This window comes from Anolis carolinensis, chromosome 5 (assembly GCF_035594765.1).
Source record: "Anolis carolinensis isolate JA03-04 chromosome 5, rAnoCar3.1.pri, whole genome shotgun sequence".
Lineage (NCBI taxonomy): Eukaryota > Metazoa > Chordata > Lepidosauria > Squamata > Dactyloidae > Anolis > Anolis carolinensis.
In genome coordinates, this window is record NC_085845.1 from 80,002,124 (window position 1) to 80,025,535 (window position 23,412).

At 40.0% G+C, this 23,412-nt stretch overlaps 1 protein-coding gene across 10 annotated transcripts in view; it reads right to left on the bottom strand.

The window, feature by feature from the left end:
* limch1 (LIM and calponin homology domains 1) overlaps positions 1–23,412 on the bottom strand; it is a 261,489-nt gene that overhangs the window by 35,049 nt on the left and 203,028 nt on the right. For 7 of the 10 annotated variants that reach the window (XM_062981645.1, XM_062981642.1, XM_062981646.1 and 4 more), the window contains 8 exons: positions 22,766–23,077; positions 20,508–20,816; positions 18,815–19,078; positions 17,980–18,015; positions 9,773–9,902; positions 6,759–6,916; positions 4,426–4,831; positions 1,962–2,186 (listed from right to left, as the gene is read on the bottom strand). In XM_062981645.1, coding sequence (XP_062837715.1) covers positions 1,962–2,186; positions 4,426–4,831; positions 6,759–6,916; positions 9,773–9,902; positions 17,980–18,015; positions 18,815–19,078; positions 20,508–20,816; positions 22,766–23,077 — 1,840 coding nt within the window. The remainder of the gene's footprint in view (positions 1–1,961; positions 2,187–4,425; positions 4,832–6,758; positions 6,917–9,772; positions 9,903–17,979; positions 18,016–18,814; positions 19,079–20,507; positions 20,817–22,765; positions 23,078–23,412) is intronic. The other 3 variants (XM_008111641.3, XM_008111644.3, XM_062981650.1) reach the window with 3 other exon arrangements.

The following is a 23,412-nucleotide window of genomic DNA, read 5'->3' on the forward strand; positions in this document are numbered from 1 at the left end:
AAACTCACTAGTTGGCCTTGAACAAGTCGTAGATTCTTAGCATTAAATCTTGACTCGAAGGGGCATGAATAACATAGTAAAGGTAAAGGATTCCCCTGACATTAAGTCCAGTCATGTCCAACTCTGGGGGTTGGTGCTCATCTCCATTTCTAAGCCAAAGAGCCGGCATTGTCCATAGACTGCATTGTCCAAGGTCAGGACTGCATGGAGAGCCGTTACCTTCCCGCCGGAGTGGTACCTATTGATCTACTCACATTTGCATGTATTCGAATTGCTAGGTTGGCAGAAGCTGGAGCTAACAGCGGGCGCTCACTCCGCTCCCCGAATTCGAACCTGCAACCTTTCGGTCTGCAAATTCAGCAGCTCAGCACTTTAACACACTGTGCCACTGGGGGCATACATACCAGTATATTTTGTTGGCCATACCACTGAAAAACTATCTCTTATCAAGCAAAAAATAATCAAGTTTCTAATTGACACTGAGTCAATTGGTTCCCTAAAAAGTTTTTCTAAGAGAAGGTAGAAACCTCTGTTGGAGAAGCTACTTTTTGGACAACTTCTAGAGTCCCATAAGTATACTGGTCACTGAGAAACATAGTCCACAGAATCACAGAATGTCAGAATTGAAACTGAACCAAAAGTCTATTTAAGGTGCTGCTGCAAGAAATAATCAAATGAAGTATCCCTGACAAGTGGCCAACCAACTTCTCTTTAAATAACTCCAACAAAAGAGATACTATCAACTTGCAAATAAATCTGCTCCACTGTCAATAAAACTCTTAACATGTGCAAGTTCTTCATAAGGTTTGGTGGACCTCCTTTCTTGCTATTGTAACCTATTGGTTTTGGTCCTATCTTCAGAAAGCAACTTCCATGTAACGGCCATTCAGATTTTGGATGGCTAACCTCTCAATCTTTTTTCCCTCCAAGCTAAACACAGCCATCTCCAACAACCTATTGCCTTCCTCTAGGCACATTCTAAAATAACTTTTATAAGTTTGGCATGGAAGTTTGCTTATGGGAGACTTATCCTGAGGTATAATATTTGATTAACAGCCAGGCACAATAAACAGCTTTTGGTCGAAGTGAAATGATAAAGCAAGTTTGTAAACTGCCATGTATGAAATGTGCACAAAAGTCAAGTTAGTTTGGAAAGTTACAAAAAAAAAAAAAGGTACAACAATGCACAGCATAATTACTCCATTATCTATTTTACCAGATAACAAGGTAATTTGGATGTACCGCTAAGCATTTTAATGAGAGCTTTTCTTGCATCTTTGTCAGATGGAAAAATAGCTTGTGGGTTCTCACAATGAGGGAAAATCACATTATAGAGAGCTTCTTGGGTTGGTTTTCTAATGGCAGACTGATTGGGGAACAATCCAGCTTTGATGTGTTGTCAAAGGCTTTCATGGCTGGAATCACAAGGTTGTTGTGTTTTCCGGGCTGTATGGCTATGTTCCAGAAGTATTCTCTCCTGAGGTTTCGCCCACATCTATGGCAGGCATCCACAAAGGTTGTGAGGTATATGGAGAAACTAAGCAAGGAAGGTTTATATATCTGTGAAAGGTCCAGGGTGGGGGAAGAACTCTTGTCCATTCACACTGGCCTCCAACAGACAAGAGTTCTTTCCCCCACATTGGACCTTCCACCATTTTCGCTTATCCAACATTCTGCTGGCCCATTTATGTTGGATAAGCGAAACTCTACTGTACATACTTTCAAACTACTCTAACCCTTTGGAAGATTTCAGATGTAAGACCCAGCCCATCAGTCCCAGTCTGATAACTGATGGCTGAAATTTGATCATAGCTGGTGAGATTGGCTGAAAAAAAAGGTGGTTCTCGCATGGTGGGAGAACATTTCAACTTAGGACATATGAAATGCATTATGAAAAAATTTGAAAGCACAACTTCCCACTACCACCCCACGCTGGACAATTCCAATGATTTTGTCCTTACGGCCTGCTCTCTGTGCTTATTGTGCTCGATGAGTCTCTTCAGAACAAGCTCAGGATTTGTGGCATCTTGCTTCCCCTCCGTTGAGATGCCATCCACTTCCACCACATAGTCGGATTTTGGCGAGCGACTTGGTGAAGGAGCAAAAATTAACGCTGTGCATTCCCTCTCTCGCTCCTCCTCCATTCCATTGACGGCTTCTCCATTCATGCTGACTTTTCCATCTACCTGCAGGGTAGATGGAAAACAAAGGAGATGGTGTAGAATTTGAGATAATAAAACATTATTATTATTATTATTATTATTATTTTTAAAATCCTTTTATGATTTCCAATCTGAAAGGGATGAAGGAAGCGGTCTGTAGTATCAGTGTCTCTAAGCATGGGGCAACATACACTGAATTTGTCCTAGTGCAATTCAGGTGAACTTTATTGTGTAACTAGCTTGGGGACCTGGCGGTGCCCGGGTCATTTGAGAATGGCCTTATTTGTCTTTCAATGTTATGTATGGTGTTTGGAGTGGGTGAACTACAATTCGTAGAAGCGTGGCTCAATCCTCCTGAAACCCTGCCAGTATGAAAAGTTGGGCATTTTGGATCTGTGTACCAAGTGTGATCCAGATATGTCGTTGGATGGTCATTGCCTGGCTTCCCACTAACACCTGCAGTATGTTCAGTTCGTGGTCCATTGATGGTGGGGGTCACTGTTTCTCTGGATGCAGGTGAACTATAACTCCCTTTCCCCCCAACTTGTCCAGTAGGTTGTATTGGTTATGGGGGCTCTGTGTGGAAGGTTTGCTCCTGGTCCATCATCGGTGGGGTGCGAAGTACTTATTCATTGGAGGTGACCTATAAATCCCAGTACCTACTACTCCGAAATGTCCAGTAGTCAAATCTGGGCATATCAGGTATGGATGGCAAATGTGGTCCAAACCCATCATTGTTTGGGTTTATAGCGTTCTGGGTGTAGGTGAACTATAACTCCTATAAATTCTCCAGTAGGAGTCACAATGGTCTGACTTGATGCAGGCTAAACTACAACTTAAATCTCCCAAACTCCTGCAGTACGTTTAGTTGTAGCTCAATTCAGTTGTTTGTTCTGCAGACAGATTTGAAAGGGAAGGGCAGTAGATGGGGTCATGGCAATTCCATAGCAATGGAGAACCCTGGAATGCCTGCCTGTGGTGGAAGAAATAGCAAAATGTAGGATGAAATTGTCCCCAAATGAAAGCATTCCTTGGGTGGTGGTTTGTAGTGTTTGGGGAGGACATTGGCAGGGGAGGGGTACATATTGTCAGTGCAAAGTAGTGACTTGCTGGGTTTTGAGCAGTGGGGAGTGTAGCCTGTTTGTGGAGGCCAGAGGCTGTCTGTGTGAGCGGACACGCATGCCACATACACACATACGGGTTTTCACTTTTATTATGGATTTAGATTAGATAACAATGTATTTGTTGTTGATCATAAACAAAGACTCCAAAGAATGAGCCTCCACCATACTCCGGGGCAGAGAGTTCCACTGCTGAACAGCTCTTACACTGAGGAAGTTCTTCCTAATGTTCAGGTGGAATCTCTTTTCCTGTAGTTTGAAGCCATTGTTCTGTGTCCTAGTCTCCAGGGCAGCAGAAAACAAGCTTGTGTGGAAGAGAGGAAAACCTTCTTTCACTTAGTTTCTAAAACTACTTTAGCACTTTACTTCTAAAATTACTATTGTTTGTATTTTGATAACAACAAAAGTATAACCCCCCCAATATCAATGAAACTGATATACACAGTTTCACTTATTCACAGTTTAACTTATCATTTAGGCTTCCTGTACAAGGAGCACCCAGTTCTTGTACCGCCATTGCTTGTCCATTGAAAATAATCAAGATTGTTATTATCTGCAGTCTCACATATCCATGCAAATGTTGGGAACATATCCCATGTGGATGTGGGAGTCATACTGTATTATGAATATACTATAAAAATATTTATATCACCCATATTTTCATACTACCTTTCTTCCAATAATCTCAAAGCAGTGAACAGGTATATTGTTCTCTCCATCCTTACTTTATCCTCTGAAGTTGTGAGAGATTAAGAGGCTGAAATTTCCTGGCTCAGTTAGGATTTGAAATTGTCTTTTCCAAGTCTTAGGCCCCTTCCACACTGCCCCTATATCCCAGGATCTGATCCCAGATTATCTTCTTATCCCAGATAATTTGGCAGTGGATACTCATATAATCCAGTTTAAAGCAGATAATCCTGGGACATAGAACAGTGTAAAAGGGGCCTTAGTTCCACATTTTAAACACTTATCACACAGACTCTTTAATCAACTGATATACGGTACTTTGAATTAATTAAACAAACTGCCATATAGACATTACATTCCTATCCTCATCCTCATCATCACTGCAATTTTAAAACAGGATTCTAAAATAATTATTGCTGCTTGAAGGGCTCATTGATTCATGGAATTTGTCCTACCTTAAATGTTCTGAAAACCTGCTGGGTGTTTTTAGGCTGTGAGTAAGGCTTGGGTGTCAACATAGGCACAGCCTTGGAGGGAAAAGGTTTGCTTGGAGAAGTGCGACCTGTTGAAATGCTGGCTTCTGATCCACTGGGAACAATGGTTGCCTCAACCTTGGCAGTGTATTTGGGGGCAGGAAGTGACTGTTGCCGTAAATATCGCAGCGGGTTTGGGTCCTTAGGCGGGGATGATGAATTTGGCTCAGCTGAATGGCTTCTCTCCAGAATTTTTGGCATCTCCAAGCGTTCAAGGACAGCTTCACTAATGGTGAATCTCTCAATGTATTGTTGGAGAATATGATCTGCCTCCTCTCGTGACCTGGCATTCTTGTATGCTTCGTGTAGTTCTTTCTCTCGCCGCTCTCTGGAGTACGACAAAAGATTGACCAAAAAATAAATAAAAATGATTCACTGCTGACAGTACTGGGCATTCTTGCAGAAAGGAGAAAATCTCACTCATTTCCAGTTTCCAAAGGTTCTTAGCAAGAGAGCACCCCATCTCTACCTTACAGTTCTTTGAAATATCCTATTCGTATACCACAGTTTGCCTACACATCCCATCTTTCCTCCACAATTTACACCATGGTTAAAGTTAAACCTGTACCAGCTCATGCTGCAGGGCAGAAATTGCTGTTACACCGCTCCCCACAACATCAATGTACAATACACCCTGTGTACTAGGGATGGAAAAAAAATCACTGAACTCAATCCCAACAAAAATACCTTGTGAAAAATTGTGTGAGAAAATGAGCACACAGATACGTGTTTGCAGATTTGTAAGGCTTATGGGGCATTTCTGGGAAATAGAGCACAAAACAAGGTGCAATTTTTAAATATGAAAGCTGTTAACAGCAGCAAAACGGTTTAGCTGATAGAGGGAAGTTATGTAAATAAGCTCAACTGGTGCAAATAAATGCACAGCAACATGTGTACAATAAATCTGAAGGAAATTCAGAACAGAAAGAAAACACTATGCAAACAAGGGTGGCAAGAAAATGCAGGTGGGATACAGAAAAACTCAACAAAACTGAGTCATGGCATTAAGAAAATGACCACGGTAAGGAAAAGACCTAGGCTAAATCATTTCCCCTGATACCTTAATTTTCTACATAAATGTCTTTCTTATCCATGAAGGACCAAACGGGCAACCCACCCTCTGCCTAGATGCACACACAAACAGCACTTGTAACCGAAAGCAAAACAACACTGAAAAAAGCTTTCCTGTGTGATTCTTCTGATTGTGGTAGATAGTGACTAGGACCCGAATCCTGTTTCATTTGTTTCTTTTATGGTTTTGTGTTGTTCCGTCCATTTGGATTGCATGGAATGGCACAACCCCACAGGAACAAAAGAAACAATGAAATCAATGGCAGAAGGGAACGGTAGCCATTTGATCGGCTGATTTTCAGCACTTGGCTGTAGGCCCTGGCTGGCAGGGCCTACAGCCAAGCGCCGGGTGCTCGATGGCTCATAGGCCCTGTATGCCGAGCCTACAGTTGAGCGCTCGACTGTAGGCCTGGCAGGCAGGGCCTTTGAGCACTTGATCCTTGTAGGCCTGGCTCGCAGGGTCTACAGTCGAGCATCGAGTTCTTGACGGCTGTAGGCCTAGCTCGCAGGGCCTGGCCCTTTGCCGACCAAGGCCCGATTTTTTTTGGTTTTTTCGGATCTTGAATGGAAAAGCCCATTTGTATAGGCACCGGTTTCCATAAGCAGTGGACGGAAATAGAAATGGGGCCATACGAATGGAACAAATAGAAACAGTTAAGTAATTTTATGCAAATGCACAAGTCGAGTAGGTAGTGAACTGAGGATCATATTAACATGAATTCCACCACATGTGTTGGATTATGTCCTCTTCATCACTTGGCTGAGTGATGCAGATAGAGGGTTGTTTGTTCATCTGGTTGAGATTACTTTGCCCTCATTAGGGTGTGTGTGCTTAAAATAGTAATTTCTTGGCTCCTCACTTGAAGGTTTTTGAAATTGGTGATATGGTTGTTGAGATGGAGGCATGTTGCTATGTTTTTGATCTTTTAAACATTCTTCAGAGTTTTAGCGATTCAGTGACAAAATGAAACAGTATTTCAGTGCAAAAATGATATTTCATTAATTATTTCATGCACTATAATGCTGTAACTCTACTTTTAGGACAAAGAGCAAAAAAAGGAGGAAAGGGTGGAGAAGAGGCTGAAAGAACTGCCTTTACCTTTCCCATCATTCATGCAAACACTGCAACCTATCTCACATTTGCACCACCTGCTTTCTCCCTGTGTCTTATTAAAAGAACTTACTTCTCTTCTACTATTTCTCTATAAGTCTTGATGCTTTTCCTTCGCTCACTGGGTCCCTCAGCTCCGGTCAGTAAGCGTTCCATCTTTTTCCTTTCAGCTTCTTTTTTCAGTAAATCCTGTGAAGCACTTCTCCGCCGACTCTTCCACCGGGCTAAATCCTACAGGAAGAAGAACAGAAAGATCTTGCTTAGTGTGCACAGCACTACCAATCTACTTTTGGTAAAAAAAAAAGACCCGTTAAGAGTCATAACCTTTTGGGAAAAGGCATTCATAACCTTTTGGACATATAACCTTTTTGGAAATGTATGACTTCCAGAGAAGAGCTAAAAAACCTGTCTCAGAATCTTCTCTTTAATAGTAAATAACCATTAATATTCATGCACGGCAACTTGGCTTCAGTTATTAGACTGAACCTACTGTTTTTGATCTATTAGGAACAGAGATATGCCAAATGCATAAAAATACAGTAGAGTTGCAGAAGTGTTATTTCAGTTGCCTGAAAAAACATCTACTCTTTCTTAAAATGTTTTGGTTTAAATATGCTCTCAAGAGACAAAATAAAGTAGTATTCGTTAAAATAACACAGTTGGTTTACTTATAAACTTCATGTATTCCGCATACAGGTACATTGCTTATCAATCCAGTTACAAATAGATTTGAAGTAGTTTCTTTGCGCAGTTAACAAATGACATCTTTCTTAGAATCAACAGTCCAAAGTCTAAAGCATCTCTCAGAGTCTATTGGAGCCTGTACAGTCTGAGAATCTAATGGCATCTCATGGCAACTCTACTCTAAAATGGAGTCTCGGGTCTGAATAGTCCCAGATCTGGATCACATGGTTTGCAGTCCCTTCCACAACATAGAGTGAAGGTAAAACTGCATACCAATACAAACATATACAATACAGTAAGCAATCTGAATTATATACATAACAAATAACTAGTATAGGAGGCTTGTAGCAAGTTGATATTTCCAACATCTACAACCCTGTGAGGAAGCACTGATGATTGATCTTTAACCGTTAGGTTGCAGAAAGTCCTAACACTTATAATAGCATAATTTCTGGGGCTTGTCTAGAACAAAAGTGGACAGTATACAGTCTGTGAGCATCAGGTTGCACCTGATACTATTTTATGATCCTCAAAGACTCTCCAAACCACACTGTTGAACTAGGAAAATCCAATTCAGAGCCAGTGCTTGTGTTAAGGGCAACTGCTTATTTTGAATGGGGGTTTCCTAATGAAATTTGGCAGAATAATTTGTTACTGAATTTGGCACAGCACTGGTGCTGCATGGCAGCAGCTGGTTCCAAGAGGCAATATTGGTTGCTGGACTAGTTAGTGGTCTAGCTTCCCACTAACTTCCGGGAGAAGAATGTATGTTTGAGAGAATAAGAAAGAAGGGGTAGCTAAAGGTATTTGACAGCATTGGCTGTACATATGCATTTGTACAGTGTTTTCAAGTATTCAAGATACTTCATAAGTTTCTTATCTGAATTAGTATAATGAGCATTGCAACAAGTGGACAGAATTCCCCTTAAGAAAGTCAATTTAACAATGTGAGAAGTAAAGTTTGAACAGTGTGCACCATGGCTGAACAGAAATTTGACCCTAGGTTTTCCCACACCGTATCCAGTTCTCTGTTCAATATTCCATATTGTCTCAAGAGCTCTTTCATCTGTCTGCAATTATATCAAAATATGATTAAGAAAGAACTGCAACAAAAATGCCAACCTCTTCAAAACACATACACATACAGTAGACTTCCGGTTAACCGACTTCCGGTTAACCGACACTCCGTATTATCCGACGTCCCAGGCCCCTTGGGAGGCGCTCATGCACGTTGCTAGGTAGCTTGCTATCTACCTAGCAACGCGCACAGGCACCTCCCAAGAGGCAGGGCGGCGAGCAGAGAAGCGCCCGTGCGCATTGCTAGGTAGATAGTAAGCTACCTAGCAATGGGCACGGGCACTTCGCTAAGCCGAGTGCTCGCTGCTCTGCCCCTTGGGAGGCGCCTGTGCGCATTGCTAGGTAGATAGCAAGCTACCTAGCAACATGCACGGGCGCTTCCCAAGGGGCGGAGCGGTGAGCACTCGGCTTAAGAAGCACCCCTGAGCGTTGTTAGGTAGCTTGTTATCTACCTAGAAACGCGCACGGGCGCCTCCCAAGAGGCAGGGCAGAAGCCCCCCTGCGCGTTGCTAGGTAGCTTGCTATCTACCTAGCAACGTGCACGGGGCACTTCCTTCAACCGGCTTGCTGGATAATAGGGCCTCCCTATTATCCGTCAGACCAGTTATTCGACATTCGGCCCGCCCGTTTGTGTCGAATAACCGGAACTCTTCTCTCTCTCTCTCTCTCTCTCTCTCTCTCTATATATATATATATATATATATATATATATATATATATTCAAAGCCAACATAGAAACTGCATGAGTTCTCAGAGTGCAGTATTTTTTTTTAATGAAGCAGAGTTTTTCGTGACATTTCTAGGGAGACCAATATGTCTGATTATAAAGTTATTGTCCTTCCAGCTCTACTGTATGCCCGTGAAACATGGACTGTCTACAAGTGTCACTCAACTTTTGGAAAGATCCCTTCAGCGTTGCTGCCGAAAAATCACGCAAATCTCTTGGGAAGACAGGCAAGCAAATATCAGTATTCTGGAAGAAGCAAGGACCCCAGCACTGAAGCAATGATTCTCCACCATCAACTTTGCTGGACTGGCCACAGTGTTCAAATGCCTGATCATGGTCTCCCAAAGACGCTACTTTACTTTCAGCTCAAGAATGGAAAAAGGAATGTTGGTGGACAACAAAAGAGATTTAGTGATGGGCTTAAAGCTAACCTAAACAAATGTGGAATAAACACTGAAAACTGGAAAGCCCTGGCCCTCGAGCACTCTGTTACCAACAGCTGAATAGTACTGAATAGTAACTTCTTTTTAAAAATAAATATGGAAAGCAAACTTTGTTGTTTATCTTGCAGGCACATCAGGACAGCTCTTTCTACTCACATCCTGCCACCGATCTTCGTCCTCCTTCAGCTGGTTATGAATAGTCTGCAGCTTCTCATGGCGTGCTTTGCTGTGGGGCTGCATTACAGTAGCCTCATCCACACATCTCATGTCAAACATGCTCACACTCCTGAAATGGAAAGCAAAAAAGTCTTAACAGTAAGTCAAAGAATTATGTACTATCAATGCCTGGATCAATTTCAGCCACAGGAGGGTGCTAGAGCAAAGTGAAACGCATCCTGTCCTTGGGAAAGCTTTGAAAAATCAAGGGAGATGCTTTTGGATGCTTTTCTATCACATCAAAAGCCTTGGGTGGGTATGTGTAGTGCGAAGCCCTTGCCATACTAAAGCACATGCAAACCGGCAACTTATGTTGCACACCAGTAATACTGCAAAAAAAGCATTGGATGCATGTCCGAAACTGCTTTTTCACTTCAACATCTAATACAGACGTGCACAACCTGTGGTCCTTCATATGTTTTGGATTTCAGCTCCCAGAATCCCTGTTTACTGGACAAGCTGGCCGGGGTTCCCAGGGGTTGGAGTCCCAGTCCTCTGGAGGACCACAGGTTGTGCAGGCTTGATCTAATGTGACTTTGGCACACTTACATCAACTGTCACTTGTTTAATATGGTGGGGAATGCATCAGGGAAATGCCATGTTTATGGAAATTCTTCTACCCTGTTTCCTCGAGTATGATTTTTCAGGATTTTTGAGTTTGCTCAAAATATAAGCCCTATTTCAAAAAAGGTCTAGTTACAGTTAATAAAATCAATTTGGAAAAAGAAGACATTTCCTGGAAATAACCCTAACACATCTTTTGGAGCAAAAATTAAATAAGACTCTGTCTTGATTTGGGGAAAACAGCTTAGCTTTTGGACATTTCATAGGACTTCTAAAGGGGAGGTTCAGGAAAGGAAATAATCCTAATAGATCGGGGTAAATTGTAGGGGTGATATGGAAAGGTGATGTATATATTCAGTTTTATCATATTTATTTACTGTATTGTTATAAGTGTTTTATTTAACTTACTATACGGAGTGTAATCATGTTTTATCAAGCCTTTTTGTGTGGTTAGGTACTGTGATATGGCCCAAGGGCTAATCAATAAATTTACTACTATCTAATAGACATCTCATCCAACTACAACTTACAAATGGCAGTCAAAGTGGAGAGGGAATGTGGCTTTGGCTAAATTCGACTTTTAGGCCATTCTAAGGTCATGCTTATTTCTCCTGGTTTGTTAACCAACATTAATCCAGAGTCCCCAGGTGAATTTGTGGCAGGATACCCAGGATACACGCTAGAATCCTTGTGCTATGGCTGGCGAGAATTCAAAGAGAGGAAAGAAAGATATATTCTGGAAGAAGCACTAACTGAGAAAGAATGATTTATGAATCCTGGAAAGATTCTGTACCAAGCCAATGAGCCTTGACAGGATGGGGGTCTTGACTCACATGAACCAAATGGGTTCCCCAAAATTTGACTGTTTCTTCCAAAGATAGAAAGTTTGAAAAGCACATACCTAAGCTTCAGACATGGAAGAATGAAAAAAAACTACACTGAGAATGCATCTACCCTATAGAATTAATGCATGATGTTGGCTTATCTGTCATAGATCAGTCCTAAGGAAACATGGGAGTTGTTGCTGTATTTTTACAGCCTTCTCTGCCAAAGAGTACAGTTGCTTCACCAAACTACAAATGCCATTATTCCATAGCATTAAGGCATGGCAATTAAAGTGGTGTCACACTACATTAATTCTACAGTGTAGATGCACACTCAGTGAAACTTTTTGAAAATGTCTCTTTTGGAATAACGGATGTGACACCTTAGAGACAGTTGAGAGATACACATTATCTTATTCTGTAGGTTTTAATGCCTATAATAAATAAGCCGTGAGAGCCGACCCAGTCAAGCGCACATGCAGAGCAAATGGTCATATGACTTCATTGTTAATTTGTTAACAATACAACCTCCAAAGTACTTTTAACACATATTAGTGTACAATTACATGATGAACAACAGTCATTTTCTGATCCACAATATTCTGTTTTGCATGATGAAGCAAGAGGCAAGAAATTAGTGTTAGACAAAATAAAATAAAAAGTCACAAGCAACAGTGCATTTATACAAAAATATTATATGAAGTTGGTTATTTCTTCAATGTCACATACATGGAATGTGCACCATATTTTTGGTTTCCTTTTGATGAAAACACAGCTTACATTTCATAAATGAAGCCAAGCAAATCAGTCTCATTTGCGATTGTGATGGGAACAGCTCTTGTTAGGTGACCCTAAATGCTCCGGCGGAATATCCTGATGGAATTTCATTATGGCCTCTGGCCAGTCATTGTGGTTTGGTAGAACGGGGTCAGGACAATCAAGCGTTTCCACTAATATGCACACATAGTCAGTGGTATTTTCTTGCAAGTACTCAGAGGGATGAAGAATCATCCCAAAGCTTTTCTAAAGTATTTATCATATGGGATGCTTACTGCCTGTTCTTTTCAGAGAACTGCAATTTACTAAGACAATCCTGGAAATGCACATATTGTAGTCATATGAGTTAAAATCTAATCTAATCTAACAGAGGGGAATGGTCAATAAGGTGGTTGGATTTCGAAGGATTCTCAATACTTTTGTGTGTCTTTGTCCCATCCTTAATCCAAAGTGGATCTATGTAAAATCCACAACGACAAAACCAACACCAATAAGAAGATTGATTAAAATGGAAAATGAGCTTGTACATATAACTGTTCAAAAGGGCTTCCCGAAATGCTGACTTGGATACTGAATTCCTTCAAGGATTGTTATTTCTCTCTGAATAGTCCTTTTCTCATTTCATCAAACTTAACTAAGATGGTTTGATAAAAAAATCCATTTTAAATAACAATATTTTAAAAATGTGTTGTCGAAAGCTTTTATGTCTGAAATCACTGGGTTGCTGTGAGTTCTCCAGGCTGTATGGCCATGTTACAGAAGCATTCTCTCTTGAAGTTTCACCCACATCTATGGTAGGCATCCTCAAAGGTCTGCTGGAAACTAGGCAAGTGGGGTTTATATGTAGAGTGTCCGGGGTGGAAGAAAGAATGCTTGTCTGTTTGAAGCAAGTGTTAATGTTGCAATTGGCCACCTTGATTAGCATTGAATAGCACTGCAGCTTCAAAGCTTGGCTGCTTCCTGCCAGGGCAACACGTCAGAAGAGAATGCAACCCAATATTTAAAACTCACAGAAACCCAATAGTTTAAAAACCCTTAAGCAGGAAATATGTATCACAAGTGATGCCCATAGCAGTAATCTTACATCTCTCCATATCTCAACCAAACTTTTAAGTCAGTCAAAATGTTTACTCTCTGAACATTATGGAGAGATAATACGAAGCTCTGAAAAAACATATGAAAAAACAATGTCAGATTAAATCTTTCAAGGAAAGGATTATATATCTACTAAATAATTTAATATGTAATAAATATACCACATATAACACATTTGTTCATGTTTGAAAATTGTAATACTAAAATATTGCTCCCGGTTGTTGGTAATCACTTAAAATCTAGATTATTTCAGTTTTGTTCCAAGCTCTCTATTACTGCAATTCGCTTGAACAGCTTTTTTTTTTTAAAATGAGCATCAACAATGAACATGTGATTGAACTATGGAGTCATGTCTTGCATTCTTGTACAGAGTTTGAAAAAGCATCAAATAAGTATCATAAGACATTGTTTACATCAAGCTTCTGAGGAAATATAATCCTAATATCAAAGGGCTGTTAAATGAACAAAATGAATGTTCATTTCAAAAAGGAGAGAGTCATTTTGGATGAAAATTGAAGCAAGGATATTATTTTCCAGCCTCCAATCATTGCCAGGGTGGACATTTTTTTAAAATCCTAGTTTAAAAGGAACAAACCATTACTTTTAATTTGGATACAAAAAACTTAGCAATGCTAGTATGAGAGGCCACAACAGGACTTCTATCTCCAAATAGCTGGGCATCGCCACACCTTCTCAAAATATCCTGAGAACCAAACTAGACTATGGATTTTTACAGTGCAAAAGAAAAATCTCATCTGCTTCTCATCTGATTTCAGTAATTCCATTTAAGAAATCTGAACAATAAAGTTGAAGTACTGTTGCCCTCTGCCATGTGTCATTTTTTTACTGCATTGTCACTAACACACAGCAAGCCTATAGAGCAGTGGTTCCCAATCTTTTTTTTTTTTTTGACCAGGGACCACTTTGACCAGAGACACATTAGTATCAAAAGGGTTACAAATCAATTTTTGGTCAACTTTAGATTCAGTTTGGATATTTGGGGTGCTGATTCAGAAAACTTTTATTGGATAGACCACATCAGCTCTATTTTCTGATGCAGAGAATATGCCATCCAGTAGTCGCCATCTGATCGCCTACAGAAAACCATATTTAATAATCTAGAGCTGATGTGGTCTATCCAATGCAATCCGCTTCCAGGCACCACATGGAATGGCTCCGTTCAGGGGGAAGGAGAGGAGAAGCAGCAGTCAGAAGGCCTGTTGTTACGCCTTTCATGGGTATCAGCTTCTCCCCACACGACATTCCCATGTGCCTTGGCACTATAAGAGGGTTTCATGAGAACAGTTGCTCTTGTTGCGACAGTGTAGTAACTGTGAGGTCAGGGAACATATTTTAGTTCTCCATGGACCACAGGTTGGGGACAAACGCTATAGAGCAAAGTCTTTAAAAAAGTGGGGACTGTTAAGAATTACATGAAGTATATCTTAGAAACCTTATCTATATTATATTATCTATATCAGGGGTCCCCAAACTAAGGCCCGGGGGCCGGATGCGGCCCTCCGAGGTCATTTACCTGGCCCCCGCCCTCAGTTTTGTAATATAATATATTGTATATACATATAATATTGATAATAATATTATAATGTAATACAATATAACACTAATAATAATAATACCATATAGTAATAATTATATATTCTATATTACATATAATATTACTAATAATATTACAGTATAGTGGTATAGTTCAATATAGTAATATATAATGCTAATATTGTGCTATGCGAATAATATAATATATTGTATGTACATATAATTTGTAAGCCACTCTGAGTCCCCTTTGGGGTGAGAAGGATGTGATACAAATGTAGTAAATAAATGCAGTAAATAATAAATAAATAAATAAATACATTTTAGACTTGGGCTCACCCAAAGTCTGAAATGACTTGAAGGCACACAACAACAACAACAACAACAACAACAACAACAACCACCACCACCCTAATTAACTTGACTATCTCATTGGCCAGTAGCAGCCCACACTTCCCATTGAAATCCTGATAAATGTATGTTGGTTAAAATTGTTTTTATTTTTAAATATTGTATTGTTCTTTCATTGTTGTTGTTGTTGTTGTTGTTGTTGTTTTTGCACTACAAATAAGACAAATGCAGTGTGCATCGGAATTTGTTTGTATTTTTTTCAAATGATAATCCGGCCCCTCAACAGTCTGAAGGATTGTGGACCGGCCCTCGGCTTAAAAGGTTTGAGGACCCCTGATCTATATTATTCAATTTCCTCACAGAACTGATGCCCATAATGCCCATTTCCAGGTTGTTGCAAATTTAAATACACATTCCTTAGAATGCTGTAAAAACAATATCTTGTAGGAATGTTGCAGTAGATTTTTATTCTTCCTTTTAATTTGCTTGTAAATACCAATCCTTGAAAATGATTGCATATTACACAAAAATAAAGAAACACCTAGGGTTTTTTTTAAAATAAAAATAAAAGTTGAACAGTTTTCTTTGGGACATCATAAATACATGAGAGCAGAATTTATGTGTGAAGAATTGATGTATTACTAAAATAGAGTACATTTTCCATTTAATTAGCTCATGTCACTTTAATCTCATGAAATTCATCTTTAGGTAATGGGACAGGAAACTAATAAAGATGGTAACAAAATGTGTGATCTGGGTGAATGATATAAGCAGGAACATATGCCAAAATCCAGACTTAGATGTAGTTTCAAAATCTATGATTTCCTAAGGCAGTCCTTCCCTACTTGGTGCTGATCCCGGGGGGGGGGGGGGTATGTGGCTAGACTTCAGCTCCTATGATGCCTCACTATTATTCATATTGTTCAATGATGACAACACTTGACAATCCAAAACATCTGGAGGGTACCAAGATGCAATGTGTTCATTGCTCTATGGTCATAGTTATGACCTAAGGAGAATTGAGAAATGGCAATAAGAGAAAAGATTAAACAAACTATGGCCCCCCATCTACACTGCCATATAAAATCCAAATATCTGCTTTGAGCTGAATTATATGGCAGTGCAGAATCAGACCTGGGTTCAGTCTGAAAACACTGACCTTAAGCTTTAAATATTGTCTTAAGGTCAATGTTTTCAGATTGGGCTCAGGTCTGATTCTCCAACTAGCCCAGGATAATTACACTATTAACTGGTTCAAGCTTAACTCTAAAAAAAGCCTCTTCTGTCGACCTATCTTCACCCTTCTTATCTCATCTGGGTTATAACATGGCACTTAAATCTATTAAACAAAGACTGTGGGGCATTGCCTTCTGTGAGCTGGTTCTCGCTCATATGTCTCTTGTTCTCCAAGCAGCCTGAGTACACACTATGCTGGGCCTCTTCATGAAGCAAATTATCTCAAGAACTTGACTGTGGTCAAATATCGCTGCCTATTCTCCAAGGCAAGGTGCAATGTGCTTCTGAAGTGCTTCAAAGTAGATTTGTGGGAGTCACATACAATGCAAGACTTTGCCCATGTAATAACCAGCATGCTGAATGTATGTATCAGATCTCATTTTCCTGCAGTTTATACAAGCAGGCTCAGCTAAATATTATTAATCTACAACTGAGCAACCTACTCGGTAGATCAGCCCAATTATGAATCTGCTGTGCACTTTTTCCACTGAGCAAATTGGGTCTTTGGACCATAATAAATATTGATTGATTAATATAATCACATTCAAATCAGGTAATCTAGATTATTTGATTTGACAGTTTGGATTATATGGCAGTGTAGATCCAGTCTATATCCCCTACTATATCCAAATGCAATCTCTGCTAAGGTAGCTTTTCAGAATTCATTTACACTGGTAAATCTGACTGTGAGCAATTCCAGAATGGGCTGAGACTATATCTGGTCCTCAGGTGACACCTCTTTTGTGTTATTGCTGGTGCCAAGCCAGCAATAAAGCTTTATAGGAACTCCTGATTATTGTGGGAGACTCTTCCGATGTTAAAACAAGATGACCTGCAACTAGCAAGAAGAAGCAGATAGATCCTTGCTGTCTGTGCGGGCACCACATCCTGACATCAGCAGTGGTGTCTTCCACAACCAAGAACCTAAAAGAAAGCTCCTTCTGTCTAGGAGCGGTGGTGGAGAAACAGGCACAATCCATCATCTTTCTCAGGGCTGATAGGTGCAGGGAGAGAGTGAAGGTGTCAGTGTCCAGTTTGGACACTGGATTGGCCCAAATCAGATTTGATCCTGCTGTTCAGGCTGTCCCAAAGCCCTGAGATACTCCAGAGTTTCCAGCAAACTCCAGAAAAACTCTTCTGATTTTGCTAAAAGCAGGGCAAAGTTGGTTTCAACTAAAAAACCCTGAAATGCTCACCAGAAGTGACTGTGCACCATGAAGACTGGCAGCAGACAATTTGGGGGTGAGCCTGAGGTTTTAGGCTCATGTAAACAAGCCCACAATTAATAATTTTAAAATGGTGACAGAAACACAAACTCTCTGCCCGCAAGGCTTCTGGATTTCAACCAGCTGTGACGCAGCAGCTCATTCATTCAACCTTCTACTTGAACCTACATCGAGTCTGCATGTTATAAAAACTCTAGCATTGCAATTCCAGTCATTATAGCAGAGGAGTGGCCCTAGAGACTTAACAGAGCTTAATAAGAAGAGCACATCACAATATAGCAAAGGCCAGCTTTTGCAGCAACAGCAACATGCTTTATTGCTCTCTCAAAAGTTATTACTTTAATGCAACAAAGCGCATATCACTGCAGTGTTATGACAAAGCACATACATTTCAAACAGCTCTGCACCAGAACAATGACAGGTAGTAATGGTGCAACAACTGCATTTTAAATTAGTAATAAGTACGAAAAGCATGAGTTTAAATTGTTTAAAGGCAACCCAATGAGAGCACACAACAACTTACTCTGCGTCATCAGACACAGGAGTTCTTGAGCCGAATCTATAAAACCAAATATAAAATTAGAGAGATTTAATAGGGGGAAAGAGGATGTATGGACGGGAGTGAGGTTGAGGAGAGGGAGAAGTAGGAGAGAAAACCACAAAAGGAGATTCATTTGAAGGCAAACTTCTCCAGCAATCACGAGGACTGAAACAGCACTGAAATTTTAGAGATAAAATGAGATAACTTTTAATGATTAAGATTACAAAAATATATATTTTTAAAAATTAATGCAATTTGTAACACCTGTTAGCAAGACACACCATGACACACCATGATTGAAGGAAGTAATTACTCATAAAAGCTTATATAAAAAGCTGGTTTTATGAGGCAGGCCAGACATGTAGTAACCATATACGTGTTGCACTGTGCATAATCTAGATTCTATAAAAGAAAATTGAGATCTTTCTGGATTTTGGAACACCTCTTGCATAGAATCCCATTCTCCATTAAGAAAAATAACATGCTTTATTCTTCAAAGACGGTGCAACCTGTAAGTCCATGCTTCCATTTTTATTTGGCAGAAAGCATATTTTACATTTCCAGGGAAAATCATACTCAGAGGTATTTTTTGTAAACTCCCACCTCCCCTATTCCCATGCCATTTTTAAAGATATTTCTTACAGCTTTGAAAAGAAAGACTTTATTAGTTCAAAAGCGTCATGACATACTATACAATTGTTAATACACAATCAAATAAATCAGACAAGAGCAGACTCTATTTGCTTCCAGCATGCATGCACTAACATACTGTAAAGGACCACAGAAGGCTTTACTTCTGAATGGCACAGTTGCTCACATTTGTATTGATTCATCTTCTAGCGACATAAGTTCTTTGCTGTTTGTTTCAAGAGCTTCCTGCATCTCAGAAGAATGTTCGGTTTTGACTGAGTCAAGGTCAAGCACATTCTTATGTGCATCAGAAGAGACATTCTCTTTTGCACTAGAGGTGCTAGATTTCTCTTCTTCCAGCTGCTGTTCGGGATGCACTACAAGCCTTTCTGGGATTTCCATGCAAGGCCTTGGATGGTTTTCAGTGACCACTGAATCCGTCACAGTAATACTAAAAAAAGTAATTTCTGTTTTAGCTCGCAGTGAGACACACGGGACACGCCCAATGCACACACATCCAAGGAGGAAGCAAATCAGTGAAATTATGTCACAAAACACAAATAATAAATAGAAAGATCCACCACATTCTTAAATATGTGTAGTTCTGTTCACTCTCCCAGACAAGTGGGGAACCAGCGTATTCTGTTTCACCAAATATGGTGATGACTTTTGTTATTGCTTTGTTTTTGAACCAGGCTATTCAATGTTAGAAAACTTAGGACTTCATCACACGGTTGGCTACAAGTGTCCTAGATGCTTGCTGTACAGCTGATCGACGGAGTTCCACGCTGCCCATCACATGACGAAGGCTAACTTCCGGTGGGGCTCCGTTGATGAACTGGGGAGCAAGCATCCTATAGAGTTGCACCCAGAACACAGGAGCCTTCATGTGTTCCATGTGGAACAATGAGGCCAGCATGGGGGAAGCCGTGCAGTGACGCTTCCCCACGTGTGATGGGAAAGCGCTGCTGCCAGCAAGGAGGGGCGTGGGGTGTCAGGATTGCCTCGCTGCCCCACGGATTTACTACAGAGGCTGGTGAATCACCCCACGGGACCTCATTAATGTGATGAGGTCCTTAGAATTGGTATCAATGCTCTGCTTTGAGCTTGTTTACGGATGGGCACATAAAATCTTCTGGGCTCAATCACAACTCTTTGCCTTTACTCCCTGGTTTTCATTATCTGGCCATCAAAACTATTCAAATTCATTTTATATACGCCATTAAACATTTCTGGAACAGCACAGCTTTTTGTAAATACTACTCCCATTTATCCAAATATTATGAATAAATATTACCCAAACAGAACAAAAGTAGCCATTGCATCGCCATCCCTGACCCAAAAAAACTTATTATTTTTTAGATGAGATATAAACAGTCTTCATAATCAATTTAATTATCTCTCTTATGTAAGCAGATAATTATTCATGATTGGCAAGTCTGAATAGTTCAGAAGTGTGTGTGGGGTGCTCCCCCTCCAAAAAAATTAAAGTTACTCTGAAGGAAAAAAAAAGTTCTTCATCTCAAAAGGCAAGGTTTCTATCATATAGCATCTAACTAGGAATCTTAAACAGAACAGAAGAAAACTCATGTAAATCTGGACCTGGCAAGCCAACAAAAGTTGAAAATTCTTGAAAAAATGTACTACTACATTTACACATGTGTGCATCTCATGAACAACTTAATGCAGAAAAAAAGTTAAAAACAATTTTGGTTAATCTTTCTTGCCCATTCTGGAAACAATTCCAATGAGCCAAACAATTATTTATAAGCCTGACCTATCATAAGGAGACAAAAGGCTGCAGCAGAAATGAAAACAGGCATCCTGCTCTTCTGTGGAAATTACTGCTGAAACGAAAGCTCACAAAATAGCCTTCTGACCTCTTCATTTTCTGTTCAGTCTTTACAAGCTCCTTAGTTGCTTCCTCGCCGTTCTGTTGCTTTGAGAAAGGAACTGGGAGAAACTGTTTAACACAGGGTCCAGTCTGCTTCAGAAAAGCTCTGGTTCTTCTCACCATCATGTCATCTTTCCCTGTATTTTTAAGTGCCCCTTTCTCTCCTGCTGTAGGGTTTCTGTGATCATCTTGATCATTTGACTTTCCATAGCCATTTTCACACAATACATCTGAACTTGGAGATGCAGGTGAAGGCACTCTGTGTTCACACTGCATCATGCCAGTCAGTGTTCTGCTAAGGCAATTGGGAGATAGCATTAAGACAACAGAAAACCAAGGAGGAAAACATAGGTGCATATCCATAGCACACAACAATTTGCTCTAATATAAATCCCAGTAGATATTCTGAGGGCTCAGGATGTTATTACAAAACTCAAGAAAAACAGTTCTCAGTGTGGACAACACATTGATGAAAGATGGCAGGCAGGAATCCCATACAAGAAGTTCTTCATGCCTTTTATGGAACCCCAAATAGACGAAATAAATGTATCAGGAATTATCCTGATATTATTGTATTTTCCCCCATTATGTCAGAAATCTAGTATGGAAGATTTCAAAAAAGTAGTTGTGTATTCGTCTATTGTAGTATAAAAGGAAGGAAGGGAACAAGAAAGAAAAATAAATATGGCAGCACATTTTGAACTTTTATTTTAGCATGAGCTTTTAGTAAACCCATTTCTTCAGATGTAGTACAGACTGATATTAAAGTCTGAGGTTACAAAGATCTAAATGATCGGTACCACTTCAACCAGCCATTTAAAAAATTAGGGCATGTGATTTACACCTTTCTGAATCCTATTACATTCTATCCCACCACACAATTTTATTTGCTTTACAACCTGAGGCTTTTATCTCATTCTGTACTGCAACTGAAGAAATAGGTTTATATCCATGAAAGCTCATGCTAAAATAAGAACTCATTTAGGGCGCTTCCAGGTAGCCATTTAATGCGGGAACATTTGCGTTTAAAAAACGCAAATGTTCCCGGATTCTAATCCACACATGCTTTAGAAAGCACGTGCTTTCTGAGTCGGGTGTCCAGATGCGCTCCTGGATCTTTCTGGGAGAACACCTGGACACCCAATCCTCCTCCCCAATCCCCCCCTTTTAAAAGTAAAAGAACTTATCCAGCCTTCATTCGCATGGTGCCAGAGCTCTCCTGGTGCATAGAGATGATGCGACAGGAGAAAGGGGGGGGGGAGGAAAATTGCTTCCCCCCCCCCCTCCGCTCCCCTGCCATGTCAATCCTATACACCAGAAGAGCTCTGGCACCACGGGAATGGATGTGGGGCAAGTTCTTTTACTTTTGAAAGGGGTTTGGGGGGGTTTTGGCGAGAGGTTGGTGTCCTTGTGGTTTTCCAAGCTAATTTAGGCACGGTACTACTGTCTGGACCGCCCCCTCAACAGCCCAGAACTTTTGAGGGAGTAGTCTAGAAATCGGAGTAGCGAGTTTATCTTTCAAGAAGGCACTGAATAAACCCACTAACAAATTAATTCGCCACAAACTAGGGGTTTTCTGGTTTGTGGCAAATCAAATAGTATTTTTCTGGGATGTCATCTGGACAGCCCCTTTTAATTGCAGGAATTCCCATGTCAAAGCGGCTGTCTGGATGGGTCCTAAGTCTTAAAGATGCAGCCACACTTCTATGGCAATATGTAAATAATTCATAACATATAAACACACACTCATTATACAAAAGCAAAAAAATGCCATTCCCACTCCCACCCCAAAAAAACCCTAGGAAATCAGGACAAGGACTACGTGGAGAAGCGGGAAGGGAAGGGTTTCTTCATATTTTGCCTTCCTATTAGATGTCATTATAGTCCTCACAATCCCGACAGTTAGATCAAAATTTCAAAGGTTTACCACACAAGATCTGATAGTTTCACACCTTTTTAAAGACCCCTTTAAAAGATCAGTAATAAGGAAGACTTCAACTATTTGAACAACTTTTTCAAAGCCACTTTGTGTTTATAATTATGATCCTCTTATTAATCTTAAATCCCAAAGTTAAAATCTTCCTGCAATACAGATGCTTTCTAAAACTTTATAAGATTTGTTTTCGTCTTCTGTTGTTAGATTTTTTAAACTTTCTTGTTAAGAAGCAGAATAATGTAGTGCAATTAGTCCGACATGCAAAGCAGGCTTAAGAAGCCCATAACGGCTGGTTGCCAATTTCTGACCTTTCTACTTTCTGTGGAGTCTTCCACTGTCTGCACAGAATAACATTTTGTTCCTGTTTCAATGGATGATGACTACTGACTACTGAAATGGGAGAGCAAGATGTGCGAACTGGGCTAGTAGATTTCTGAAAAGTTCCAAATCTTCTAGCCAGCATGTCATCTCTTTCAATATCTGGGAACGTTTCATCCAATTCCTCTTCGCTGCTTTCATTCCATTCACTCAAGCTGCTGCTAGGTATCTGCTTCTCAGGATTATCACAAACATCCGGAACAGATGAATTATGCATATCCATTTCAGATAATAGTATTTCACTAACAGTATAAGATGGAAAGTAGGAGAGAAAAGAAGATAGGCAATGAGAACCACATGGAAGAACTAAGAAATATTTTTCACTCATTTGTCTTATCTTTCAAAATGAACATTTGAGTTTCTTTTAATGGGAAATTCTTTCAATGATAGCAGTCTGGTTAAATAAAGGAAAATCAGATCAATATAAATCCTGATCCTTGTGGTAAGCAAGCATTATTTCACACCCTACAAAGGAAAGTAGAGGGTACTTTTAATAGGCACACTCCAAAAATATGCCAAAAGGAAGAGGAAAAAAACCTTTTTTAAAAAACCAGCTGTCTTCAAGAGAAGAATGAAG